Here is a 26,769-nt window from a genome sequence, read left to right on the forward strand (position 1 = left end):
CCGTGTTAGTCTGGTTCTGTAGAAGCAGCAAAGAATCCTGTGGCACCCTACAGACTGCAAAACGTCTGTTAGTCTATAAGGTGCCACAGGATTCTTTGCTGCTTCTACTTTCCTGTACATCACAGATTTAAACAGGAAAACGCTGGGCTCCAAGCCAGAGAATTACGGGACCAGAGATAAGGGCTCAGAGCTGCCGTGGCTTCTTGATGCAGACGGCAGGCGGTTAAGTGGTCTTGCAGAAATCACACCCCACACCCACGGGGCGTCTCAAGCTGGGTTTATAACTCGCTGCCTCAAAGCTGGGGGTTTCCTGCTCTGCTGGCTGGCGGCTGAGCTGGGCCGTCCAAACCCAGGGCTCCTGTGGGGCAGGATGATGGGGGGGCTCTGCTCCCAGCTGGCCGCGCTGCTCCTGCTGCTGGTGGTGCTGCCATCCCCAGCACATGGTAAGAGGGACCAAGGGATCCAGAGCGATGCAGAGCCACGGGGAATGGACCAGAGGGGACGACCCTGCAGCCTTGGTGGTGGTGGTGGTGGGGGGGATCGACTGGATGAGACAATCCTGCCCCCTGCGAGTGGAATTGGCAGGAGGGGACGATCCTGCCCCCCTGGGGGTGGAATCGACTCGGGGGGAAGATCCTGCCCCAGTGGACTGGCTCTGTCCCTTTCCCAGGGCCTGGGTTCAAGGGTTTGTGGGGACGTGAGCAAAACAGGTTCTGTGCACTGAGGGGCAGAAATGATGTGCCAGTCCCCGGCCCTGTGGTGAATTAAGGGACCCTGAGCCCACCTCCGACCACCACCCCCGCCAGGGCTGGCATGACCCCTCCAGCCCCTCTGACTCACTCCCACAGGAGCCATGGCCCCAGCACCCTCTCACCTTCTGCACCCAAACCCTCTCCCACCCTTGGGCTTTGCAGGGTGCAGGGAGGACGTGTGGCCCTGAGAGAGCTGGGAGCAGCCCCCTTTCATCTCATGTCAGCGTTCACTCTGAAACTTACTGATGCATAGTAGCCACCTATTGAGTATGCAGATTATGGGAGGAGCTATGGGACAGTGGATGGGGTTTTTATTCCAGCTCTTTTCCCCACCTTCCACCCTCCCCAATCGGACCCTAGTGATGTTCCTCCCTCAATGGCCCTGACTCTGTAATGATTCTCCAACATCTCCATCCCTCCGCAGGTGCAGAGGAGAGTCAAGACCAGACAGGTAAGCAGTCTGGACTCCTGGGTTGTATCACCTGCTCTGGGAGGGGAGTGGGGTCTAGGGGGTTGGGGTTGGGACCAAGGACTCCTGGGTTCTGGCTCTGGGTGGGAGATGTGCACTTTGTCCCATGTTAACATGGCTCCCTGGTTTGTGCAGTGTTCAGCCGTATCATAGGGGGGCAGGATGCCCAGAAGGGTCGATGGCCCTGGCAGGTCAGTGTGCAGAAATATGACAAAAAGCATGAATACGACCACATCTGTGGAGGATCCCTCATCTCAGCCCAGTGGGTGGTGTCAGCCGCTCACTGCTTCCATCCGTGAGTAACCCAGGCAGGAACGTCTGTGGTGGGGGGGGAAGGGAGGGGCAGGTTCCTCTTATTTGGTTTGCAGCAACATCTGTTTGTGGCCTCTGCCCCCTCATTGACTCCCTGCTCTGTTCTGCTGCTGTCCTCACCCCAGAGGTGGCTGCATCTCAGTATCACACTGTCTTCCCCTTTTCCTTTTCTCTCCTCCAGCTCCGTGTCCCCTGCCCAGTACCGTGTGGTGCTGGGAGCGCACCAGCTCCTCCCTCTCTCCCCGAAACCAGTCCTGGCCGAGGTGCAGAAGATCATCCCCCACCCCAGGTACAATAGGACGAGCTTCGTTGCTGACGTCGCCTTGGTGAGGTTGAAGGAGCCAGTGAAATCCACGTTCATCCGGCCCATCTCCCTGCCAGGGGCCTCCCGCCAGTTCCCCGTGGGGAAGAAGTGTTGGGTCACCGGCTGGGGAAACGTTGAAGTGACCAGTAAGTGTTAAAGGTCTCAGAGAGGCACTGGGAGAACATAATTGTTATGGGGTTGGGGAGAGAAGTATCCTGCTCTGTCCCCGCCCCTGCTCCGCCCCATCCCCAGCCCCATTCCACCCCTTCCCCCAAGCCCCCACCCCTGAGCGCCGTGGCCTGGGGGGTAGCAGGGGGCCTGGTGCAGGAGTGGGAACACTGACGGGAAATGCAGTGATCTGGCTCCAGCCTGAGCCGCTCCGCTGGCTCCCAGCCGTGTCGCTCCACTTCCCACCACTGCCGGTGAGTGCAGGGAGACAGGCCTGACTCCTGCTGCCAGCGCCAGGCCCCCACTAATCCCCCTGACTGTCCTGTGCCCCACAGGGCCCCCAAAGCACGGGGCCCGGGGCAGACACCACAAACCTTCCTATGAGAAGGGCTCTGGTGGTCATGGACACTGTGACCATCTCGGCTGACCTCCTGGAGAGCACAAGCCAGAGAACGGCCCTGAAGGAATTGCTGCTTTAAGGAGACCAGATCTCTGAGCTGCCTCCCCGTCTGGATTTACAAATGGAGAATCCACCACTGCCCTTGGTAAATTGCTCCAACCGTTAATCGCCCTCACTGTTAAACACTGACACCTCATTTCCAGGCTGAGTGTGTCTGGCTTCAACTTCCAGCCACCGGATCATGTTCCACCTTCCCCTGCTCGACTGAAGAGCCCGTTATCAAACACGTCTTCGCATTGTAGATACGAATAGACTGGGCTCAATTCACCTCTTAACCTTCTCTCTGTGAAGTTAAATCAACTGAGCTCCTGAGTTAGAGGCCTGGGGTCCCGGATGATCAGGGCCATGGGGGGGGGGGCAGCACTGCCCCCTGCTGGAGGGGATTGTGTGTGTGTGTGTATGTGTGTGTGTGGATTCCTTGTGGGGCAGCACTGACACACACAGGGACACGCCTGCACTTGGCCATAGTAGGAGATAGTCACATGTGCAGAAATGTGCCTTGGCAGCCAGACTCCTCTCCAGAATGGCTCAGGCCCGGGGGAACCTGCTCGCGGGCACAAACGCCACATCTGGACCCCGGCGCGCTGGGTTCAGGAAGCGCCAGACTCTGGTGGAATAACCCTGCCGCACCCCCCTTTCTTCCCCTCCAGAGCCTCTTCAGCCACCCCAGACCCTGCAGCAGCTGGCGGTTCCCATCATCAGCACAGCAGACTGCAACAAGCGTTACAACACACTGAATCCACGCTCACCTCTGGGTCCAGAGAGAATCAAAACCAGCATGATCTGCGCCGGGTACATGGACATGGGCAGCCCCAAGGGATTCTGCAAAGTGAGAACCTTTCCTCCCAGTGATTGTGGGTATTGCACCTCCGCTGCCCAGACCCCAGCTGAGACCACGGCCTGAGTGTGCCAGGTGCTGCACAGACCCCGACCGAGACCAGGGCCCCAGTGTGCCAGGTGCCACCCAGATCCCGGTTGAGATCAGGGCCCCATAGTACCAGCTGATGCCCAGACCCCTCTGACACAAGTCGCTGCTCCTGTTGCTCAGACCGGGTGTGTTCTGTGACCCTCATCCGGCCTTCGCTCTCACGGTGACAGCGACGGGAATTGGGGCCCTGACCACCGTTTCTCTCTCTCTCTAGGGCGACTCCGGGGGGCCTCTGGCCTGTCAGCAGGGCGGCACCTGGTACCTGGCCGGAGTCGTGAGCTGGTTTCTGACCAGAAAAGTGAGTGGAATCGTCTGTTCTCATCCCAAGTTCCCCGGGGTCTTCACCCGGGTGACGGCCTACGACAGCTGGATCCAGGAGCATGTGAAGGGTGTGGGCCCTCTGCCAGCGCTTCTCCAGCTGCACTGACACTCGCTGCCCTCCTCCTCGCAGCCCTGTGAGCTACGCGCGGACCTGCCCCTGGCACTGCCAGGCCGATCCCCCTCAGGATGTCTATAGACCCCCCTTGACACCGGGTGTGGGCCCCGCGCTGCTGGGGTCTGCGGGACGCGGCTGGGAGAGGCTGGTGGATGGAAGCACGGAGGGGCGGGAGGGGGGCACTATGGGGAGGTAAGGGCGGGGGGGTTTATATCCTGCTTTTCCTGCAGCTCTGCAGCGCCCCCTGGGGGTGACTGGGAAGCTGACAGGGACGGGCCCCGCAGCCACTTTTATCCCCTGACTTGTGCTCTGAAAATCATCAATAAATCAGCTTTGCAAGCAAACTGCCCCGCAGCAGCTGGCGCTGCCTCCCGCTGGGCCAGTCCTGCCACAGCAGCAGCCTCCCACGGGCTCCACGGTTTAGCTGAGCGTAGGGGCCTCCCATCGCGCTGGGCGCTGCACAGACACCCCCCACCGAGATCAGGGCCCCCGTCATACTGGGTGCTCCACACACCCACCCAACCGAGATCAGGGCCCCCATCGCCCCAGGCGCTGCATATACGCCCCCCAGACGAGAATGGGGCTCCCAGCACACTGGATACTGTGCAGACCCTCCCTACTGACTGGGAACCCCATCACGCCGGGCGCTGCACGGGTCTCCTTGACCGAGATCGGTGCCCTATCGCGCCAGGCGCTGCCCAGACACACGTTATGAGACAGTCCCAGCCCTCACAATCACAGACAAAAGATCCCAGCTGGGGACAGACAGACAGACAGACGGGGAAGCACCAGGGAGCAACGGGACAGTGCTGGTCACCCTCATGGGCTCTGTTCTCTGCCCACTGTCACCCACCCACCGCCCCAGTAGAGCTTCTCTGCAGGACACTCACCAGGCTATGGTGTGAGGGTCTCAGTGCACCAGGCCCCATGTGCTTTAATCCTCCTGTGGCTGAACAGAGCCCAGGCACAGCCCCTGGCTGGGTCCCCAGGTGCCCCCTGTGCAAAATTGTGGGACTTGGGGCATTTTTTAATTTTTTTTTATTGATTTAAATGTTCAGAGTTGTGGGAAATTATGGAGGTGGGGGGTCAGACGCTGTGGGGATCAGACAATAATTAGATAATGACAAAAAGCACAGGAGGACTTGTGACACCTTAGAGACTAACAGATTTATTTCAGCATAAGCTTTCATGGGCTACAGGATGCATCTGATGACGTGGGCTGTAGCCCACGAAAGCTTATGCTGAAATAAATGTGTTAGTCTCTCAGGTGCCACAAGGACTCCTGTTCTTTTTGCGGATACAGACTAACACGGCTGCTACTCTGAAACCTATATAATGACAGTGGATGCTAAAAGCTAAAGCTTTAGAACCATTTAAATACAAACTGTCAACATCCCTCATCAAAAAAGTACAAAGTCAATCGCCTTACAGCAAAGTCTAACAGGTTCTCAAAAAGCCTTTTTCTCACTGCGCCTGTCTGCACATTTCAATTCTTACTGATGGAAATATTTAGGCAGCAGTCTCTGTGTGTGCAGTGACATCAAGGTGGGGGAGCCAATATCTTTTATCGGACCATCTGCCATTGGTGGAAGAGACAAGCTCAGGACCTACCCAAAGCTCTGGTTCCGGTCTGGGCTGAAGAAAACCAGAAGAAGATTTGAAGAACAGAAGCTCCGTGTAGCTGGAAAGCTTGTCTCGCTCACCAACAGAAGCTGGTCCAACAAACGATATTCCCTCCCCACCTCATCTCTTATATCCTGGGACCAACTCGGCTTTGACAGTGTGAACAGCTACGGTGAAACCGACATTTACCGATACAACTCCAGCCCTTCCCAGTCTGGTAGCGCAGGAGCTCAGGCGAGGTGATCACCATGGTCCCATCTGGCTTGAGAATCGACGTCTCTGTGTCTAACCTTTCAGACATGACCCGGGCGGCATCGCAGAGATCACAGGACGGGGACTGCAGCGAAGAGCAGGCCTGGCTCCTCGCCCCGATTTTTCCTCCGAATGGAAACAGCTCGGAAGTCAGGGAAACCGCCGGGGTCAAACTGGGGAAACGGGTGTAAACACTCTGCTGCTGATTCGACTGCAAATCTCTGGTCCTGGTGGTGGGGGGGAGGGGAGACAAGGGCCCCGGGTCAGACGTGCCGGGGGCTTCTCAGCACAGAGCCACAGGGTCGGGGGCCCCCCAGGGTCGGCTAGTCCCAGCCCCGGCCGAGATGCAGGATTTGTTGTGTCTGCACCACCCAGGACAGATGGTTTCGCAGCCGCTTTCTGAAACCGCCCAGTGAAGGAGCTTCCAGCCCCTCCCAAGGCCTCCTGGGAGTGGGGCCTCCACTGTCCTGCTGCTCTTACCCAGCCGGGGGCCGGCCCAGATCGCCCCCAGCTCCGAGCTGCCCGGCCCCAGGGCTCACGTGGGGCTGGCCCGGGGGTGGGCTGGGCTCCCAGCTGGCCTGGCTGCTGGTGCTGGTGCGTGTTCCTAGCTAAGGGGGGACCAGAGCAGCCTCCCACCGAGAGAGAGTCACAGACATCCGGGGGGGGGGGGCAGCCGGGGGGGGGCAAATCTGTCCGGGGGGGAATCGACTGGAGGGGGAGATCCTGCCCCCCCCCAGGGATGGTAGTTCCCCCCTCCCCCCCATGTGACCTGCCCCACAGCTCGCTCTGTCTGCCCGTAATTTTTTCCGGCAGAACTGAAAGTAAAACCTCCGCTGGTTTCTGTTTCCTCCTGCCCCGCAGCCGGGCGCTGACCCCGCAGGAGATCGGCTCCCAGGGGCGGGAGGGGTGTAGCCAGAGGGGAGGCTGTTAATAGCCACTGCCGGTGGGGGCTGGGAGCCAGGACTCCTGGGTTCTCTCCCCAGTTCTGGGAGGGGAGTGGGGGCTGGTGGGTTAGAGCAGGGGGGTGCTGGGAGCCAGGACTCCTGGGTTCTTTCCCGGCTCTGGGAGGGGAGTGGGGCTGGTGGGTTAGAGCAGGGGTACTGGGAGCCAGGACTCCTGGGTTCTCTCCCAGCTCTGGGCGGGAGTGGGGCGGGTGCGTTCCCGGGGGGGGGGGCTGGGAGCCAGGACTCCTGGGTTCTCTCCCTAGCTCTTGCAGGGAAGTGGTGGGGGTGGGGGGTAGAGTTCCTGGGGCTCTTACTTTCATAAAATGGAGGTAAAATTGATCGCTGAAACCTTTTGCAATTTGTGGGATTTTCCCCCCAGACAGGGACAGCTCAGAGAATTGCCATTGTTCAGCTGAACAAAGTCGCAGCCGAACTCTCGCCTGCGATCCGGCCCCACCCCGCAGCGCGCTGGGGGAGGGGCTCCCTGCTGCCATCTAGTGGTGGGAGTGAAGCGTCAGCGGGTGAGGGATGAGTCCCGGGATCAGCTGCTTGTACCAGATACTCTGAGAAGGGTCATGCCACGGTCTTAAAATGGCTGCACAGTTCAGGGTGTAAAACCGTAGCCAGGCGCCGGGTGAATTTCTGCTGGGTGGGTGTAGAACTCGGGCTCATGGAATGTGATTCTCCTTGCAAGAAAGGGCTCCCCTAAGACAGGCAGTGCCCGGCGCGGCGGTAACTTGCGGGGGCACCAATGGGGCAGGTTGCTGCTGACGTGGTTTGGACTTTGCCTCGGACAGGCTCTAGTGGAGAACGTTGGCTGGTCGCTGTGGCCACCTTCACAACCCAGCCCCTAAGAAATCCCGAGTCTGTGACAGTAGCCGGGGTCCCTGGGAATGAATCCTTCACCAGGTCCGGGCTCCCGGGTGGGTTACACAGAGATCATGGGCGAAGCTTTGACTCTGAAGTGTTTCAACAAGTTGGTGAGATTCTAGGGATCCACTGTTCACCCCTCTCCAAGCAACCAGCTCAGGCTCTCTGCAGACTCAGGCAGTGTTGCTCTCAATCACACTCAGGGCAGCTCTCCCTTCTCATTGCAACAGGGTCAGGCTCTCTGCAGACTCAGGTACATTGCTGATAGATCTCAGATCCTCTCCCATCTCCATCTCACACTGTCCAGAGACAGTGGATGGTTTCACTGCTGGGTGAACGGAGGAGGGAGAGATGGGGGGGATGTCACAGTGCCATCATGAGAGTGGTGAAGAGAAGCATGTAGGTGCTGAAGGAGGATCTAGCATCATTTATTCCGGAGATGCTGTTTTCTGTACTGGTGGCTCATCCCCTGGAGACCATGTGCCCCCATATCCATTCACCATAGGCCACTGTCCGGACATAGACACTGGGGCGATTGGGCTGGCCACAGCCGTCCCCCCAACTCACAACCCCCATCAGGAACCAGGTCCCATTGTGGTCACAGGTCAGTGGCCCCCCAGAGTCACCCTGGAGGAGCAGAGAAATTGGGATTAATGAGGGTCTCCCCCCTGATGACCCTATCCCCAGGCATCCAGCCCCTTGGGACTGTAGGCATATGGGCCATCCCATGGCCCCACCCACAAGTTTTGTCCACACCAACATGAGAAGTGAAAGGAGTTTGCTGTGCTTTTCCAGCTCACTTTCCCTGAAGGAGGCTTTGGTAGCGGAAGTGAGATTCCCCCAGTACTTTCACAGGCGCTGGGGTGGCTGTGTTCTTCCTCTCCTGCCCTACACAGAGACCACTGGCAGAGCTCCCCAGAGCAGTGGGGCTGGGAGTTGACACCCTGAATATTCAGGCATGGGGTATTTTCCCATCCCACAGTGACTGGCTCAGGCTCTCTGCAGACTCAGGCAGGCCTCAGTTACTGTCTAGCCACATTCTTCCTCTTTTCTACGCAAACCCAAAGGTTCAACTATTACTTTAGTAAAATATAAAAGCTGTGACCTAATCCCAGGACTCCAGGAGCTGGGGCTTAGGCACAGGGCTGTGACTCCACCTGGCTCTAAAAGTCAGAGATGCACCTGCCAGCTGGGAGGAACCATGTCTGGAGCTTTGCAAATGCAGCAGCCGTTTTACCTTCGACAGGCCCTAGATGGTGACGGGGAGACGCACTGGGGCTCACCTGCATCCAGCCGGCCCAGAGCCCTCTCTCACCTGGCAGGAGTCCCTCTGCCCTTTGGCGTAGCTGGCACAGATCATGTTGGGTTTAATGGGGTCCCTGCCGATGTTCGGGGCCGGGTCGATGTTGTAGAGGCGTTGCAGGCGCAGTGTCCATCAGCTGGACCGGAACCTCCTGCAGCGTTTTGGGGGGTGGGAGAGAGACTGCGGGGGGGGGGGGGAGGAGCTGGGACACCCACAACTGGGGCCGAATTAATGCAGGAGCAAACCCCTACACAGAGCCCCAGGTTAAGGGGACCCCCGCAAAAAGATCTCCGGGCTGCCAAAAGTGCAGATCTTTTCAGGGGTCCCCTTAGCCTGGGGCCGTGGGCTGCACCACTAAAGCCCCTGGGTTCCAGCCCCGCCTGGTGTGGGGGCAGCTCTGCACACTCCTGTTCCCCCCTCTCAGCCCCGCCGGGCTGGAGCTGTGAGCGCTGGGGAGCTCCGTCTGCACGCTGCCCTCGCCCGCAGGCTCTGCCCCCGCAGCTCCCATTGATCGGGCATCGCGGCCAATGGAGGCTGCGGGGGCGGTGCACAGAGCCACAGCCAGGGATGTCCGTGCCATGCCGGCAGCCTCAGGATCAGTCAGGAAGGAGCAGCGTGGGGCCAAGACAGACCAGGTGCCTGCCTCAGCCCAGCTCTGCCACCAAACAGGAGCTGCCCCAGGGACGCGGCCCACATCCCGATCCCCTGCCCCAGCCCTGATCCCCCTCCTGCACCATAACTCCCTCCCAGAACCCCCTCACTCCAACTCCCAGCCCACTCCAGCACCCCGACTCCCAACCAGACCCCACATCCCAACCTCCTGCCCTGAGTCCGCTCCTGCACGCCAAACCCCTTGAGCCCAGCCTGGACCCCCTCTCCTGCCCCCCAAATGCACCCCCCAGAGCCCACACCCCCAGCTGAAGGTCTCACCCTCTCCTGCACCCAACCCCCTGCCTTCTCCCACACTTTTACCCCACATTTTTGGCTGCGTCCTGAGCCTAGGGAGCCCCACAAAATCTAATATCCCTGAGCCCTCAGAAAAGTTAACACAGCCTTGGCTGCAACCCACGCCCATGCCTGGCAATTCCCTTTCCCCATATACCTCCCCAACCTACTTCCTGGTCCTCCTGCCGGCAGGGGGCAGCAGAGAGCTGGGTGAGGATTATTTCAAGATGCAGCAGGAATCACGGGGCTCCAGGAGCTCGGGGGTTGAGTCACAGAGTGATAGTGCATCTCCCCCGGGGCATGGTCTTACCCGCAGAGGCTGTTGTCCCCCAGCCGGTGACCCAGCATGTGTGGTTGCCAGGGAAGGAGTGGGAGGGGCCTGGCAAGCAGACGGGGAGGATTTCGTCGGTGTATCGCACTGGCTCCGTGAGCTGCACTAGGGCAATGTCGGCGGAACGGGTCCCCCTGTTGTAATCGGGGTGGACGAGGATCTGGCGCACAGGGGATGAGACCCGGCTCGGGGAGGGGTTGGACAGCTGGTGCTCCCCGAGGGTCACACGATAGGCAGACTGGGGGAAAGAGCTGGGGAGCAGAGGGACAGCAACGATCAGTGGGGGAAACTGGATTGCAAACATGGGCAAAAATGCAGTTGGGTCCAGGGAACACCTGACGGTGAGAGGCAGCCACCTCTGGGGCAGGGCAGCTGGGGGAAAACCACCCAGGATGCTGCACGGGGATGGCCCATCCAATTCTGAGATGCAGCCACCTCTGGGGTGGGGCAGCTGGGTAACAGCCACACAGCGATGCCATCCAGGGATGGTTTCCCTGGCATAGATCGAGGCAGGATGCCTGACTGTGCAGCACCAGTCCCTACCCACCCCAGTTACTCACAATTGGAAGTAATGAGCTGCTGACACAACCCACTGGGCTGAGATGAGGGACCCGCCGCAAAAGTGGTGTCTACTGTACTGGATGCTGACCTGCCACGGCCACTGGCCCCTTGCGGCGTCCCCACCAATTCAACCTGACAGACCGCTGTGGCTGCACCCGAGAGGGGAACAGCATTGACATGGGATGAGCAAAGAAGCCATAGTCCTGACTTTCAGCCTCACCCCCACCCCCTGCCTCTGCCAGAGCTGGGGATTGAACCCAGGAGTCCTGGCTCCCACCCTTATTCTCATGGCACATGCCCAGGGCAGGTGAGGCTGGAGTTCTGCAGTGGGTATCTTACCTGGCTGATTCCAGCTCCCCTGAGCACCCAGTGTGTGTGTTGGGGGTGAGGGGGTTATTCACAGGCATTGCTGGGACCTGAGAAGGTGTGTGGAGGGGACTGAGTGCCAGTAGCTCCACCCATAATTCCCAAGCTCCGCCCATTGCCGCCCTGCCATCCTCAGCACCAGCCACAATTCTCAGCAGTGTTTCTGATTTACCACCAGCCGGTTCAAGAATCAACACTCCCCATTGATCTGAGTGGGGCAGCTCAGGACTGAAGGTACCAATCCAGGCTGGGGGCGGGGGTCTATGAAGGGTCAAGGGCTTGGATCTCCCTGATAGTCACTAGCCAATTCCCTCCCCCACAACCCGTATCTCACTCCCCTCCCCCTGGGAGGGAGGGGCTGGTCCCTACATCCCCACCCCACACTCACCCTGCAGCAGGGTCAGCGCCAGCAGTGCTAGGGCCAGTGGGGAGCGGAGATGCCCCATGGTTCAGCCTTCCCCAGGCCTGTCTTGGCTGCATGCAGCTGCCTCCAGTGCTCCGACCAAAGCCCGACTGGGGAATGCAAGCGCCGGGGCAGGTTTTTATGGGCACCTGTGTGCCCCTCCCTGCATCTATAGAGAATAATGGAGACTGATTTCCTGGGAACCTGAGCAAGGAAATAACAGCTGCTAAATGTAACATGCTGAACAGGTTGTAGTCCTGGCTCCCAGCCCCCCTGCTCTAACCACCAGCCCCCACTCCACTCCCAGAACTGGGGAGAGAACCCAGGAGTCCTGGCTCCCAGCCCCCCCCCCCGCTCTAACCACCAGACCCCCCTCCCAGAGCTGGGAGAGAACCCAGGAGTCCTGGCCCCTCCTCCCCTTCCAGGGCTGGGGAGAGAACCCAGGAGTCCTGGCTCCCAGCCCCCACCAGCAGTGGCTATTAACAGCCTCCCCTCTGGCTACACCCCTCCCGCCCCTGGGAGCCGATCTCCTGCGGGGTCAGCGCCCGGCTGCGGGGCAGGAGGAAACAGAAACCAGCGGAGGTTTTACTTTCGGTTCTGCCCGAGAAAATTCCGGGCAGACAGAGCGAGCTGTGGGGCAGGTCACAGAGGGGGGGGGGAACTACCATCCCCCGGGGGGGGGCAGGATCTCCCCCTCCAGTCGATTCCGCCCCCCGGGCAGATTTGCCCCCTCCAGGCTACCCCCCCCCCCGGATGTCTGTGACTCTCTCTCGGTGGGAGGCTGCTCTGCCCCCCCCTTAGCTGGGAACACGCACCAGCCCCAGCAGCCAGGCCAGCTGGGAGCCCCCCCGGGCCAGCCCCACGTGAGCCCTGGGGCCGGGCAGCTCGGAGCTGGGGGGCGATCTGGGCCGGCCCCCGGCTGGGTAAGAGCAGCAGGACAGTGGAGGCCCCACTCCCAGGAGGCCTTGGGAGGGGCTGGAAGCTCCTTCACTGGGCGGTTTCAGAAAGCGGCTGCGAAACCATCTGTCCTGGGTGGTGCAGACACGACGAATCCTGCATCTCGGCCGGGGCTGGGACTAGCCGACCCTGGGGGCCCCCGACCCTGTGGCTCTGTGCTGGGAAGCCCCCGGCACGTCTGACCCGGGGCCTTTGTCTCCCCTCCCCTCCCCCGCCAGGACCAGAGATTTGCAGTCGAATCGGCAGCAGAGTGTTTACACCCGTTTCCCCATTTTGGCCCCAAGTGGTTTATCTGTTTCCGAGCTGTTTCCCTTTGGAGGAGAAATCGGGGCGAGGAGCCAGGCCTGCTCTTCGCTGCAGTCCCCGTCCTGTGATCTCTGAGATGCCGATCGGGTCATGTCCGAAAGTCCAGACACAGACGCGTCGATTCTCAAGCCAGACGGGACCATGGTGATCACCTCGCCTGAGCTCCTGCGCTACCAGCCTGGGAAGGGCTGGAGTTGTGTCGGTAAATGTCGGTTTCACCGTAGCTGTTCGCAGTGTCGAAGCCGAGTTGGTCCCAGGATATAAGAGATGAGGTGGGGGAGGGAATATCGTTTGTTGGACCAGCTTCTGTTGGTGACAGAGACAAGCTTTCCAGCTACACGGAGCTTCTCTTCTTCAAATCTTCTTCTGGTCTTCTTCAGCCCAGACCCGAACCAGAGCTTTGGGAAGGTCCTGAGCTTGTCTCTTCCACTAATGGAAGATGGTCTGAGAAAGGATATTGGCTCCCCCACCTTGATGTCACTGCACACACAGAGACTGCTGCCTAAATATTTCCATCAGTAAGAATTGAAATGTGCCACCAGACACAGTGAGAAAAGACTTTGCTTTAAGGCGATTGACTTTGTACTTTTTTGATGTGGGATGTTGAATATTTGTATTTGAATGGTTCTAAAGCTTTAGCTTTTAGCATCCACTGTCCTTATCTAATTATTGTCTGATCCCCACAGTGTCTGACCCCCACCTCCATAATTTCCCACAACTCTGAACATTTAAATCAATAAAAAAAAATTAAAAATGCCCAAATCCCACAATTTTGCACAGGGGGCACCTGGGGACCCAGCCAGGGGCTGTGCCTGGGCTCTGTTCAGCCACTGGAGGATTAAAGCACATGGGGCCTGGTGCATTGAGACCCTCACACCGTAGCCCGGTGAGTGTCCAGCAGGGAAGCTCTACCGGGGCAGTGGCTGAGTGACAGTGGGCAGAGAACAGAGCCCATCACGGTGACCAGCACTGTCCCGTTGCTCCCTGGTGCTTCCCCGTCTGTCTGTCTGTCCCCAGCTGGGATCTTTTGTCTGTGATTGTGAGGGCTGGGACTGTCTCATAACGTGTGTCTGGGCAGTGCCTGGCACGATGGGGCCCTGATCTGAGTCAAGGTATGTGCAGCGCCTGGCACCATGGGGCACTGATTTCAGGCAAGGAGACCCGTGCAGCACCCGGCGTGATGGGGTTCCCAGTCGGTAGGGAGGGTCTGCACAGTATCCAGTGTGCTGGGAGCCCCATTCTCGTCTGGGGGGTATATATGCAGCGCCTGGGGCGATGGGGGCCCTGATCTCAATTGGGTGGGTGTGTGGAGCACCCAGTATGACGGGAGCCCTGATCTCGGTGGGGGGTGTCTGTGCCAGCGCCCAGCGCGATGGGAGGCCCCTACACTCAGCTAAACCGTGGAGCCCGTGGGAGGCTGTTGCCGTGGCAGGACTGGCCCTAGCAGGAGGTGGCGCCAGCTGCTGCAGGGCAGTTTGCTTGCAAAGCCGATTTATTGATGATTTTCAGAGCACAAGTCGTGGGATAAAAGCGGCTGCAGGGCCCGTCCCTGTCGGCTTCCCAGTCACCCCCAGGGGGTGCTGCAGAGCTGCAGGAAAAGCAGGATATAACCCCCTGCCCTCCCCTCCCCATAGCGCCCCCGCCCCGTGCTTCCATCCACCAGCCACGCCCAGCCGCGTCCCGCAGACCCCAGCAGCGCGGGGCCCCCACCCGGTGTCAAGGGGGGTCTATAGACATCCTGAGGGGGGTCGGCCTGGCAGTGCCAGGGGCAGGTCCGCGCGTGGCTCACAGGGCTGCGAGGAGGAGGGCGGCGAGTGTCAGTGCAGCTGGAGAAGCGCTGGCAGAGGGCCCACGCCCTTCACATGCTCCTGGATCCAGCTGTCGTAGGCCGTCACCCGGGTGAAGACCCCGGGGAACTTGGGATGAGAACAGACGCTTCCACTCACTTTTCTGGTCAGAAACCAGCTCACGACTCCGGCCAGGTACCAGGTGCCGCCCTGCTGACAGGCCAGAGGCCCCCCGGAGTCGCCCTAGAGAGAGAGAGAGAAACGGGGGTCAGGGCCCCAATTCCCGTCGCTGTCACCGTGAACATGGGGGCCCTGGTCTCGATCAGGGTCTGGGCAGCTCCTGGCACATGGAGGTCCTGGTCTCGGTCGGGGTCTGGGCGGCGCCTGGCACAAGGCGGCTCTGATCTCGGTCAGAGTCTGGGCAGTGGAGTTGCAATACCCACAATCACTGGGAGGAAAGGCTCTCACATTGCAGAATCCCTTGTTGCTGTCCATGTACCCAGCGCAGATCATGCTGGATTTGACTGCCTGTGGACCCAGAAATGGTTTTCGTCTCAGTGTGCTGTAACGCTTGTTGCAGGTCGCTGTGCTGAGGATGGGAACCTCCAGCTCCTGCAGGGTCTGGGGTGGCTGGAGAGGCTCTGGATGGGGAGAAGCAGAGGTGCGGCAGGGTTATTCCACCAGCGTCTGGCGCAGCAGGGAGCAGCGCTGCCCCCCCCCCCCACCACACACACACATGGCCCTGATCATCCGGGACCCCAGGCCTCTAACTCAGGAGCTCAGTTGATTTAACTTCACAGAGAGAAGGTTAAGAGGTGAATTGAGCCCAGTCTATTCGTATCTACAATGTGAAGACGTGTTTAATAACGGGCTCTTCAGTCGAGCAGGGGAAGGTCGAACATGATCCAGCGGCTGGAAGTTGAAGCCCGACACACTCAGCCTGGAAATGAGGTGTCAGTTTTTAACAGTGAGGGCGATTAACGGTTGGAGCAATTTACCAAGGGCAGTGGTGGATTCTCCATTTGTAAATCCAGATGGGGAGGCAGCTCAGAGATCTGGCCTCCTTAAAGCAGCAATTCCTTCAGGGATGTTCTCTGGCTTGTGCTCTGCAGGAGGTCAGCTGAGATGGTCACAGCGTCCATGACCACCAGAGCCCTTCTCATAGGAAGGTTTGGGGCGTCTGCCCCGGGCCCCGTGCTTTGGGGGGGCCCTGTGGGGCACAGGACAGTCTGAGGGATTAGTGGGGGCCTGGCGCTGGCAGCAGGGGTCAGGCCTGTCTCCCCACATTCACCGGCAGTGGTGGGAAGTGGAGCGGCACGGCTGGGAGCCAGCGGAGCAGAGCAGGTCAATGCGGGGGTGATTCCACTCCTGCTGCTGGCACCAGGCCCCCTGCTACCGCCTCAGGCCACGTCGCTCAGGGGAGGGGGTTTGGGGGAAGGGGTGGAATGGGGCTGGGGAGGGGGCGGAGCAGGGGCGGGGACAGAGCAGGGAACTTCTCTCCCCAACCCCCTAATGATTATGTTCTCCCAGTGCCTCTCTGAGACTTACCGCTCACTTCTACCCGTCCCCAGCCGGTGACCCAACACCTCTTCCCCACGCGGAACTGGCGGGAGGCACCTGGCAGGGAGATGGGCCGGATGAACGTGGATTTCACTGGCTCCTTCAGCCTCACCAAGGCGATGTCAGCAATGAAGCTCCTCCTATTGTACCGGGGGTGGGGGATGATCTTCTGCACCTCGGCCAGGACCTCATTGGGGGAGGGGTTGAGGAGCTGGTGCGCTCCCAGCACTAACTGGTACTGGGAATAGGGCAGAGAGCTGGAGGAGAGAAAAGGAAAAGGGGAAGACAGTGTGATACTGAGATGCAGCCGCCTCTGGGGTGGGCACAGCAGCAGAACAGCTGCACAGCACCGTGGGGATGGCTTGACCAAGAGCAGTGGGTCAATGTGGGGGAAGAGGCCACAAACAGATGTTGCTGCAACCCAAATAAGAGGAACCTGCCCCTCCCTCCCCCCGCTTCTGCCTGGGTTACTCACCGATTGAAGCAGTGAGCAGCTGACACCACCCACTGGGCTGAGATGAGGGATCCTCCACAGATGTGGTGGTATTCATGTTTTTTGTCATCATATTTCTGCACACTGACTTGCCAGGGCCATTGACCCTCCTGTGCATCCTGCCCCCCTATGATACGGCTGAACACTGCACAAACCAGGGAGTCATGTTAACATGGGACAAAGTGCACATCTCCCACCCAGAGCCAGGGAGAGAACTCAGGAGTCCTGTCTGCCTCCCACATCCGCACCCAAAACCCACCAGCCCCCACTCCCCTCCCAGAGCAGGTGATAGAACCCAGGAGTCCAGACTCTTTACCTGGCTGGTCTTGACTCTCAGCACCTGCGGAGGGATGGAAATGTTGGGGAGACATTACAGAGTCAGGGCCACTTGGTGAGGAGCATCACTAGGGTCCGATTGGGGAGGGTGGAAGGCAGGGAAAAGAGCTGGAATAACCCCCACCCACCCACTGACCTATAGCTCCTTCCATAATCTACATACTCTGCCTCAAATCATAGGTGGCTACTATGCATCAGTAGGTTTCAGAGTGAACGCTGACATGAGATGAAAGGGGGCTGCTCCCAGTTCTCTCAGGGCCACACGTCCTCCCTCCACCCAGCAAAGCCCAAGGGCGGGAGAGGGTTTGGGTGCTGAAGCTGAGAGGGGCTGGGGCCATGGCACCTGTGGGAGTGAGTCAGAGGGGCTGCAGGGGTCATGCCGGACTGTGTGTGTGTGGGGGTGGTGTCTCAGAGGTGGGCTCAGGGTCCCTTCATTCACAGCAGGTCCGGGGACCGGCACATCATTTCTGCCCCTCAGTGCACAGAACCTGTTCTGCTCCCGTCCCCACAAACCCTTGAACCCAGGCCCTGGGAAAGGGACAGAGCCAGTCCACTGGGGCAGGATCGTCCCCCTGAGTCGATTCCACCCCCGGGGGGGGCAGGATGGTCCCCTCCTGTCAATTCAACCAGCAGGGAGCAGGATCATCACATCCAGTCAATTGCCCCCCTCAGATCTATTCCCACCCCCAGGCTGCAGAATCGACCCCTCTGGTCTGTTCCCTGCGGCTCTGCATCCCTCTGGCTCCCTTGGGTCCTCTTACCATGCGCTGAGGACGGCAGCACCAGCAGCAGGAGCAGCACGGCCAGCTGGGAGCAGAGTCCCGCCATGATCCCGCCCCACAGGAGCTCTGGGTCGGGACGGCCCAGCTCAGCCTCCAGCTAGCGGAGCAGACAGCTCCTGGCTTCAAGGCAGCGAGTTATAAACCCAGCTACAGCCGCCCCATGGGTGTGGGGTGTGATTTCTGCCAGACCACCAGCCGTGTGCACCAAGAAGCCACGGCACCTCTGAGCCCTTATCTCTGGTCCTGTGGTTCTCTGGCTCGGAGCCCCGCGTTTTCCTGTTTAAATCTCTGAAGTACAGGAAAGTGAAAGCAGAAGCTCACAGACCCTCATCTCTCCCCGACCCCTTGCGTGGCTTAGCCGAGATCTGGTCCTTGCCGGGCCATACCTGTCGGGAGGAGAAATCAGGGCTGCAACTCCTTGCCTTGGTTTTCCCGGGACCAGGGCCAGCTTTAGGAAGTGCGGAGCCCAATTCGAACATTTTCGGCGGGGCCCTGGCAGGTACAACTAAAAAAAAAAAAATTTAAAAAGAAGCCTTTCATTTCTTAGCAACCAGTTCCCTATAAAAAGTTCTGATTTAAGGGACATGCCACGGTATGTATTTTTTGTACCAATAGGGTTACCATATGTCCGTATTTTCCCAGGAGGAATTTTTAAATTTTTAAATTTCTTCCCGGATGGCGATTTAAGAACCAAAAAGCCTGACATGTCCGGGAAAATACGGATGTATGTTAATCCTACCTAAAGTTCTTTTTTTAAAAGATGGGCCTGAGTTAGAAATGAGCTCCGTTTCACATGGGTGGGTCCCTGCCACTCCCTGAGGGTGTGCTAGGGTGACCAGATGTCCCGATTTTATAGGGACAGTCCCGATTTTTTGGTCTTTTTCTTATATAGGATCTTATTACCGCCCACCCCCATCCCGATTTGTCACACTTGCTGTCTGGTCACCCTAGGGTGTGCACATGTGTGGGTCCCAGCTGCTCCCTGCCCCCCTCATTGAAGCAGGGTTACTGCCCTGGGAACTGCAGGGCACCAGTGGACATGGGGCTGGCTGGAGGCCGGGCAGGGGCTGACTGGAGGTAGGGTCTGGCTGCAGGCAGGGCAAGGGGTGCGGGGCTGGCTGGAGACGGGGATGTGGGGTGGGCTGGCTGGCTTCAGGCAGGGGAGTGCGGCAGGGGTTGGCTGGAGACAGGGAAGGGGGTGCGGGGCTGCTGTGGGCAGGGCAGGGGGTGCAGCAGGGACTGGCTGCGGGCAGGGGTTTGGGTACAGGGGGTACAGCCCACCCTGTACGGTGAGTGCCTCCTCCTCCTCCCTCCCCACCGGGTAGCAGCAGCAGACCGGGGCTCGGGGGCTATTTAAAGGGCCCGGGGCGCCTGTGCTTTCACCACCCCGGCCCCGTAAATAGCCACGGGAGCCCCGGGGAAGCGGCGGGGCTCTGGCTGCTCTTTAAAGGACCAGAGCGGCAGGGGCAGCTGGAGCCCCGGCCCTTTAAATAGCCCCCAGAGCCTCCCGTTACCACAGGGCTCCGGGGCTATTTAAAGGGCCCAGGGCTCCCCTGCTTCTACCACCCTGGCCCTTTAAATACCCGCGGGAGCCCTGGGGAAGTGGTGGGGCTTCAGCGGCTATTTAAAGGGCCGGGGCGGTAGAAGCAGCAGAGCCCTGGACTTTTTAAATAGCCCCCAGAGCCCCGCAGCCCTACCCCAAGGCTCCAGCAGTGGGGCTCTGGTGGCAATTTAAAGGGCCTGGGGCTCCAGCCACTGCTGGGAGCCCCAGGCCCTTTAAATTGCCCCCTGGGAAAGCCGGGCCACCCCGGTACAGCGCACCGGCTCTTGCCCGTACGCCGTGCTGGGGCTTGGGTGCGGGGCCCGATTCAGGGGAATTGGTTGAATTGGCCTAAAACCGGCCCTGCCTGGGACTGTCCCTTTGCTGGAGGTAGCCGGGCTGGGCCTTCTGTCCAGTGCTCGGTGCCCACGGCTGGCCAGTGCTCTGGGTCAGGATCCCCCCAGCCAGCCAGTTCTTCCACACATGCGCCCACTCCCCCTCCCAGACGCTACCCACCACTTCCAGGGACCTCCCGTGCAGCCCTTTCCCCAGGCAGGTGTCGCAGGCAGCAGCCTCCCGTGCTGCTCTCGCTCGTTGGCCTCCAGCAGCCGGGGGCACCAGAGAGATTTCCTGCCCCCGCAGCAGTTTGGTGGCAGGGGGTAGTAGGTGGGGAGGGGATGGTACATGGGGGGGCTATAGAAACACGCCGACACCACTGAGCTCAGAGCGGCTTTTTTCCTTTACTCTGCTGTGGCTGCTTCACTTTGCCCCATCCCCCAAAACGTCACCCCCCCCCGCACAGCCCTCGCTGACACATCCTAGCCGCAAACGCAGTCAGTCTCTGCAGCATCCGGCACAACAGGCCCCCAATCTCAGTGAGGGGGGTCTGTGCTGGGCCTGGCTTAACAGGGCACCTGATCTCAGTCAGGGGGTCTGTGCAGGGCCTGGCGTGACGTTGCACTCCATATGGCTTATGGAAATATGCTAATGAGTGTGACTATAATGTAGCTGGAATATGCTTCATGCAAAAGGTCTCTTGTAAGGTATCGTCACAAAGCTTATAATCTATGGAGTGTGGTCATCCCATTTGTACAAATGTATCATTCTTGTATCTAAAGCTAGAAATATGAAGTATTACTCTAAAGTCCTATTGTAACTTTGCGAAGTGTGGGCCATTAATAATGGCTTGGAGTCTTGATGGCTCCCATTAACCAGGACAATTGGTTGTAAATGGCTCTGTTTATTTGAAAGCCTTCCTGTGGGTCAGGCAGGGAAGAATGAAGGCTTGGGGGGGTCTCCCAGGACATGTGACCATGTCACCTGGTACTGGAATCCATCTTAAACCTGGTGCTTTTCCATTTAGATGGAACGGTGGGAACCTAGAGAGAGACAAAGGATTCCCGCCTTGTGCCAAAGATATAAAAGGGGGTGGAGCAGAACAGAGGGTGCTGCTAGTCATGAGGAATCCCCTAGCTACCACTTGAGCTGGAAGAAGGATTGTACCAGGGGAAAGGATTGGGCCCAGACTAGAAAGGTGTCTAGTCTGTGAAAGAAGCTGATTGGAACATCTCTGTGGGTGAGATATTACCTGTATCAGTTTCTTAATGTATTAGGCTGAGACTTGAGTGTTTTTGTTTTATTTTGCTTGGTAACTTTGTTCTGTCTGTTATTACTTGAAACCACTTGAATCCTTAATAAAATCACTTTTGTTTATTAATTAACCCAGAGTAAGTGGTTAATACCTGGGGGAGCAAACAGCTGTGCATCTCTCGCTATCAGTGAAATAGAGGGCGAACAATTTATGAGTTTACCCTGTATAAGCTTTATACAGAGTAAAACAGATTTATTTGGGGTTTGGATCCTACTGGGAACTGGGTGTCTGGGTGCTGGAAACAGGACTACTTGCTAAGCTGTTTTCAGTTAAGTCTGCAGCTTTGGGGACGTGGTTCAGACTCTGGGTCTGTGTTTGCAGCAGGCTGGTGTGTCTGGCTCAACAAGGCAGGGTTCTGGAGTCCCAAACTGGCAGGGAAAACGGGTTCAGAGGTAGTTTCAGCACATCAGGTGACAGTCCCAAGGGGGTCTCTGTGACCGAACCCGTCACACATACCTTGTGAGGTATCATTTGAAAAGTCTTGATCTGTTGAACATTCATATCCTGTTGAGTTGTGTGTGCTGCCACTGTATGTGAAGTTATGAAGCTTTGCTATGTGTGTGTCACTGAAAAATGTTGTGAGGCAGGGAGACACCCACAACGAGCCTTTCAGGTACAACAAAGGAGTAGCCATAAACAGCTAGACAGCGGGTCAATGGCTCATCAACACCCATCAAGGAAAGAATCCACTGTCCCAGGAACTGTAGACAATGGAGATTTCTCAGAGGGATCACGCATACAATGGAGACTTCTCAGTGGGAACACGTATACAGTGGAGACTGCCTGACCCTCACTTCACAGCAAGGATCTTTCCAGGAAGCTGGAAGAAACTATAAAAGCGGGGAACTGACACCTGGAAGACAAAGACTTTGAATTAGGGAAGGGTGGTCCCGGGCCGGGAAAGAGTCCCAGCCTACGCATTGAGGATCTCTGACCAGTTTGTACCATCTGTTAGGGGGAGACTCTGCTTCATTCAAATCCTGTTTAGTTTGTAGACCTGGGACTGCTAATTTATTTTTTGTTTCTTTAGGAACCAACTCTGATGTCTGCGCGTGTTACTTATAATCACTTAAAATCGATCTGTCTGTAGTTAATAAACCTGTTTTATATTTTACCTTAAAAAGTTAGTTTTGGTTGAAGTGCTGGGGAAATCTCAGCTCAGGCTGGTGCATCTCCTCTGCAAATTGAGGGAGGGGCGAACTGGGTAATGAGCTTGCACTGGACGGGCTTCTGACCACTTCCAGACAGAACAGCTCTGGGGTGCAAGGCGGAGGGGGAATTGGATGAGGTCTCTCTACTGTTGCTTCACTAGTGGCTGGGAGAAGCATCCATGTATCTCAGCTGGGCGGATCCCTGCCTGTGGGTGTCTGTGTGGGTTCAGCGCCTGCCAGAGGCCTGTGGCTTGTCACAACATCACAGCGTGAGACGCTCACCCCAGGACAGTGGGGCAGAGGGGTCCGTGGTCCCACAGCCCAGGTTGCACCCCGTGAGGAAATGGCTTGGGTGAGGTTCAGAGCAACAGTCTCTAAAGTGCAATGAACTTTACAGTCACAACAAATTTATGAGTCCGGTGTCTTCTTCCAGAATCTGGCTGTGCTGCTGGTGGGGTTCCCTGGGTTGCATTTGGGGTCTGTGTCACAGAGTGTGGGGGAGTCAGGACCCTGCACCCCCCACTTCTTGTGATTCACCGTGACTCAGCCAGCTGGTAAACAGAAGGTTTATTAGATGACAGGAACACAGACCAAAACAGAGCTTGTAGGTACCAACAGCAGGACCCCCTCAGTCAAGTCCATCTTGGGGGACAGGGAGCCTAGATCATGGCCCTGGGTCTCCCTCCATTTCCCCAGCCAGCTCCAAACTGAAACCCCTCCAGCCTCTCCCCCAGCCTCCCCCCGGCTCCTTCTCCAGCCTTTGTCCAGTTTCCTGGGGAGAAGGTGTCACCTGGCCCCATCCCCGTCCTGGGCTCAGGTTACATGCTCAGGTATCGTCCCTCAAGTGAAGTCACACCCTGATATCCCATCCCCAATGCAGACAGTCCCAGTAACACTCCCCCACAACATTCCCGGGTCAGTCCTCCCCACGCCCTGCTCCATCACAGTCTGTGTAACTTAATCCCCTCTGAACCTTCAGTTCCAGCCTCCTGCCTGGCCCCTAACCCCCTCTGAGGTGGGTTCTTCATATATTTATTAGTGGATCTTTTATGTTTGGAACTCACTGCTGTATGAGCCCCGCTCTGTTCAGAGTGTTCTGTACCCTGCATCTCTGTGCTCAGGCTTTTTACTGCCTCTGGGTACGAACCCTCCTGTGTGATGGTCTCCTGTCTGGTATTTCCCAGTTTCTGGTTCTTTAAAGATGGGGTGAACCACTCCCTAACCTCTGCCGAGAGCCTGAGACAAGGGCTGTGAGAGGGGTGCAAGCTGGGCCCAATACATCTCAATGTGGCGCTAACTCTGATCCCTGCTAAGGGCGACTCACTTCTCAGCATCCCAATGTCTTCACTGTGGATCCCGGGCTTTGAGGCCAGACGGCAGCGATCATATTATGAAGAGCTGCAGAGACATCAGTAAGAGCTGTCAGGTTTCTTTGATGTATCTCAGTCGCTGGCCATGAGACCTTCCACCTTTCATTAGGTTGGTTTCCTGTCTCATGCAGTTGGAAACCAAAAGCAGGTTCGAACTGCTCTTTCTGAGAAACAAGAGGGTTAGCTTTCAGAGTAGCAGCCGTGTTAGTCTGTATCCGCAAAAACAACAGAAGTTGTTGCGGCATCTTAGAGACTAACACATTTATTTGAGCATAAGCTTTTGTGGGCTACAGCTCACTTCATCAGCTGCATAGAATGGAACACACAGACAGGAGATATTTATACATACAGAGAACATGAAAAGGTTTAGCAGAATTCATACTGGCTGCAAAACAAGACAGCAAACAAAGCCCACAAAAAGCCCGGCACTGTTGCAATGCTTCTCAGGCAGGGCCGGCTCCAGCCTTTTTGCCACCCTAAGCATCCGAAGGTGCAAACAATTTGATATTTATTGGGGTGAACTTTGAGCAAGCTTAAATCCAAGTTCCTTTTTCCTTATTTTTGAATCCCAACTTACTTCCTGTTTGCCCCTTGTGACGGGTTGGGTCACAGAAATGCCTTGGGAGCTGCCACCTGATGTGCCAAGACTACTTCTGCCCCTGCTTTCCCTGCCAGCCGGGGACTCCAGCACCCCTGCCTTGCTGAGCCAGACACTCCCGTCTGCTCCAACACAGTCCCAGGGGCTGAATTACTTGCCCCAAAGCTGCAGGTTTACCTGAAAGCAGCTCACAGAAGTGTGCTTGTCTTTAGCACTCAGATGCCCAACTCCCAATGGGGTCTAAACCCCAATAAATCCATTTTACCCTGTATAAAACTTATACAGGGTAAACTCATAAATTGTCCACCCTCTATAACACTGACAGAGAGATATGCGCAGCTGTTTGCTCCCCCAGGTATTAATACATACTCTGAGTTAATTAATAAGTAAAAAATGATTTTATTAAATACAGAAAGTAGGATTTAAGTGGTTCCAAGTAGTAACAGACAGAACAAAGTCAGTCACCAAGCAAAATAAAATAAAATACGCAAATCTATGTCTAATCAAACTGAATACAGATAATCTCACCCTCAGAGATGCTTCAGTAAGTTTTTTCCTCGGACTGGACACCTTCCAGGCCTGGGCACAATTCTTTCCCCAGGTACAGTTCTTGTTCCAGCTCAGGTGGTAACTAGGGGATTCTTCACGATAGCTCCTCCCCACCTTTATTCTGTTCGACCCCTTTATATATCTTTTGCATAAGGCGGGAATTCTTTGTCTCTCTGGGTTTCCACCCCCCCATCACTGGAAAAGCACCAGGTTAAAGATGGATTCCAGTTCAGGTGACATGATCACATGTCACTGCAAGACTTCATTACCCGCTTGCCAGCACACAGGTATACAGGAAGACTGACAGGTAAAACAGAGCCATCTGCAGTCAATTGTTCTGGCTAATGGGAGTCATCAAGATTCCAAACCACCATTCATGGTCCACACTTTGCATAATTACAGTAGGACCTCAAAGTTATATTTCATATTTCTAGTTTCAGATACAAGAGTGGTACATTTGTACAACTAGGATGATCACACTCAGTAGATTATAAGCTTTGTAACGATACCTTACAAGAGACCTTTTGCATGAAGCACATTCCAGTTACATTATATTCACTCATTATCATATTTTTATAAAACCATATAGACCGCACAACATCCCACCCCTAATTTATATAGTAATATGCTTAGCTATACCTTAACCCAGGGGTTGGCAACCTTTCAGAAGTGCTGTGCCGAGTCTTCATTTAGTCACTCTAATTTAAGGTTTCATGTCCCAGTCATACATTTTAACGTTTTTAGAAGTTCTCTTTCTATAAGTCTATAATATATAACTAAACTATTGTTGTATGTAAAGTAAATAAGGCTTTTAAAATGTTTAAGAAGCTTCATTTAAATTTAAATTAAAATGCAGAGCCCCCTGGACCGGTGGCCAGGACCCGGGCAATGTGAGTGCCACTGAAAATCAGCTCGCGTGCCGCCTTTGGCACATGTGCCATAGGATGCCTACCCCTGCCTTAACCGATCATTCTTCTGAAATTTACCTAACCAATCCTAACATATTGTAACATGATTAGCTAACCAATTATATCCCACCACCTTAATTGGTTTACACCCAGCAAAATTAATTATACAGCAGCCAGAAACAATCACTGAACCAGACAGAGACCATGCAAATAAACAACAGCAAAGTGGGACCTATAATGACAAAACAATAACAGAAGGGAGGATTTCACAACTACATCTAGACAGACATAAGGGTTTCCCAGCTGTGTCTATTGATACATGAGTTCTTACCAAACAGAAAACGATGAAAGTAAATTTCCTTTTACATCTTCTAGGCTCTTCCCTTTCTCTGGAGATGATAGATCGGATCACCTACCTAACAGCCCAATAGTGCCTTATTTCAGTGTGACTAGTTTGGAATGTGAGGATGTGACCGGTCGCTTCCCAGCTTGTGGCTGCTCCCACTGCTTAGCCAAAGGCCTGAGCCTAAGAACAGGGCCTCAGCGTGTCACAGTGAGAGAAGGCCAAAGCCCCAGTGTGCTGTAGCCATAGCCACAGATTATTTCTTTTATACCGCTATAACTAGCTAAATGATAAACATGTAAGCAGAGTCAGGCTGAGCTCTACCCTCAGATCTGGTGGTGAATTGTGGCGAGTTGTGGAAAAGAACTTAAGGGGCTGGTCTTGTTTGCATAGGCACACCCACCCTGCCTAGCATGAGCCCACATGGTCACTGTGGCTGCTGTGGGGTCCCCAGTTTCTCTGTTATTGAGGCAGGAAGAATAAAGTGTTGTTACCCTGATTATGTGAATCAAGGCCAGTGGAACTGTTTCATGACAGAGGGACTCGCCATCAACTAAGTAGCACTCGCTAGACAAGGGACACATGGGTTCCAAAACCCAGTGAATTGAGAGAGGCAGGCAGGCAGGCAGGCAGGCAGGCAGGCAGGCAGGCAGGCAGGCAGGCAGGCAGGCAGGCAGGCAGGCAGGCAGGCAGGCAGGCAGGCAGGCAGGCTGGCTGGCTGGCTGGCTGGCTGGCGACGGGGACGGGGACGGGGACGGGGACTTTGTACCTGATGGGCAGCCTGCCCTTCTTGAGGTTTTTCTTTGCTCTCTACTGTGGAATATCAGAGCTAACTTTAATTCTGTTAGGAGTCAGGTTACAGGCTGCAGACCTGAATTCACTGCAGGCCAATGGTGCAACAGCACTGAGGCTCCCCTGCTACAAGCTGAAGTCACTGAGTGCTGTGCGGGGGCCTGAAGGTATGCTGCAGAGCTATTTCTGGGATGGCTGGAGTGGTTTGCAGGACAGCTT

At 56.6% G+C, this 26,769-nt stretch overlaps 2 protein-coding genes across 2 annotated transcripts in view; one reads left to right on the forward strand and one right to left on the reverse strand.

Annotated features, from left to right (window-relative positions):
- The window catches only part of LOC120395100 (transmembrane protease serine 9-like), a 40,740-nt gene extending 22,876 nt beyond the window's left edge, over window positions 1-17,864 (reverse strand). The window contains 12 exon segments of the mRNA XM_039519261.1: window positions 5,642-5,931; window positions 6,185-6,312; window positions 7,996-8,145; window positions 8,834-8,942; window positions 8,944-9,001; window positions 10,077-10,386; window positions 14,544-14,720; window positions 14,946-15,118; window positions 16,026-16,294; window positions 16,513-16,675; window positions 16,847-16,870; window positions 17,628-17,864. Coding sequence (XP_039375195.1) covers window positions 5,642-5,931; window positions 6,185-6,312; window positions 7,996-8,145; window positions 8,834-8,942; window positions 8,944-9,001; window positions 10,077-10,386; window positions 14,544-14,720; window positions 14,946-15,118; window positions 16,026-16,294; window positions 16,513-16,675; window positions 16,847-16,870; window positions 17,628-17,694 — 1,918 coding nt within the window. The 5' untranslated portion in view covers window positions 17,695-17,864.
- Window positions 333-3,820, forward strand: LOC120395106 (prostasin-like). The gene is made up of 6 exons (XM_039519268.1): window positions 333-443; window positions 1,177-1,203; window positions 1,357-1,516; window positions 1,715-1,983; window positions 3,116-3,294; window positions 3,608-3,820. Exons 1-6 carry the CDS (start codon window positions 371-373, stop codon window positions 3,818-3,820), a joined length of 921 nt encoding a protein of 306 aa, XP_039375202.1. The 5' UTR covers window positions 333-370.
- Window positions 17,865-26,769: the final 8,905 nt, after the last annotated feature.

The sequence above is a fragment of the Mauremys reevesii genome, unplaced genomic scaffold, assembly GCF_016161935.1.
Source record: "Mauremys reevesii isolate NIE-2019 unplaced genomic scaffold, ASM1616193v1 Contig94, whole genome shotgun sequence".
Classification (NCBI taxonomy): Eukaryota; Metazoa; Chordata; order Testudines; family Geoemydidae; genus Mauremys; species Mauremys reevesii.

Coding starts and splice junctions, on each gene's coding strand:
- LOC120395106 (XM_039519268.1), top strand. CDS start 371: ATGATGGGGGGGCTCTGCTCCCAGCTGGCCGCGCTGCTCCTGCTGCTG. Junction 1,204..1,356: donor GGAGAGTCAAGACCAGACAG/GTAAGCAGTCTG, acceptor TGGTTTGTGCAG/TGTTCAGCCGTATCATAGGG. Junction 1,984..3,115: donor GGGAAACGTTGAAGTGACCA/GTAAGTGTTAAA, acceptor CTTCCCCTCCAG/AGCCTCTTCAGCCACCCCAG.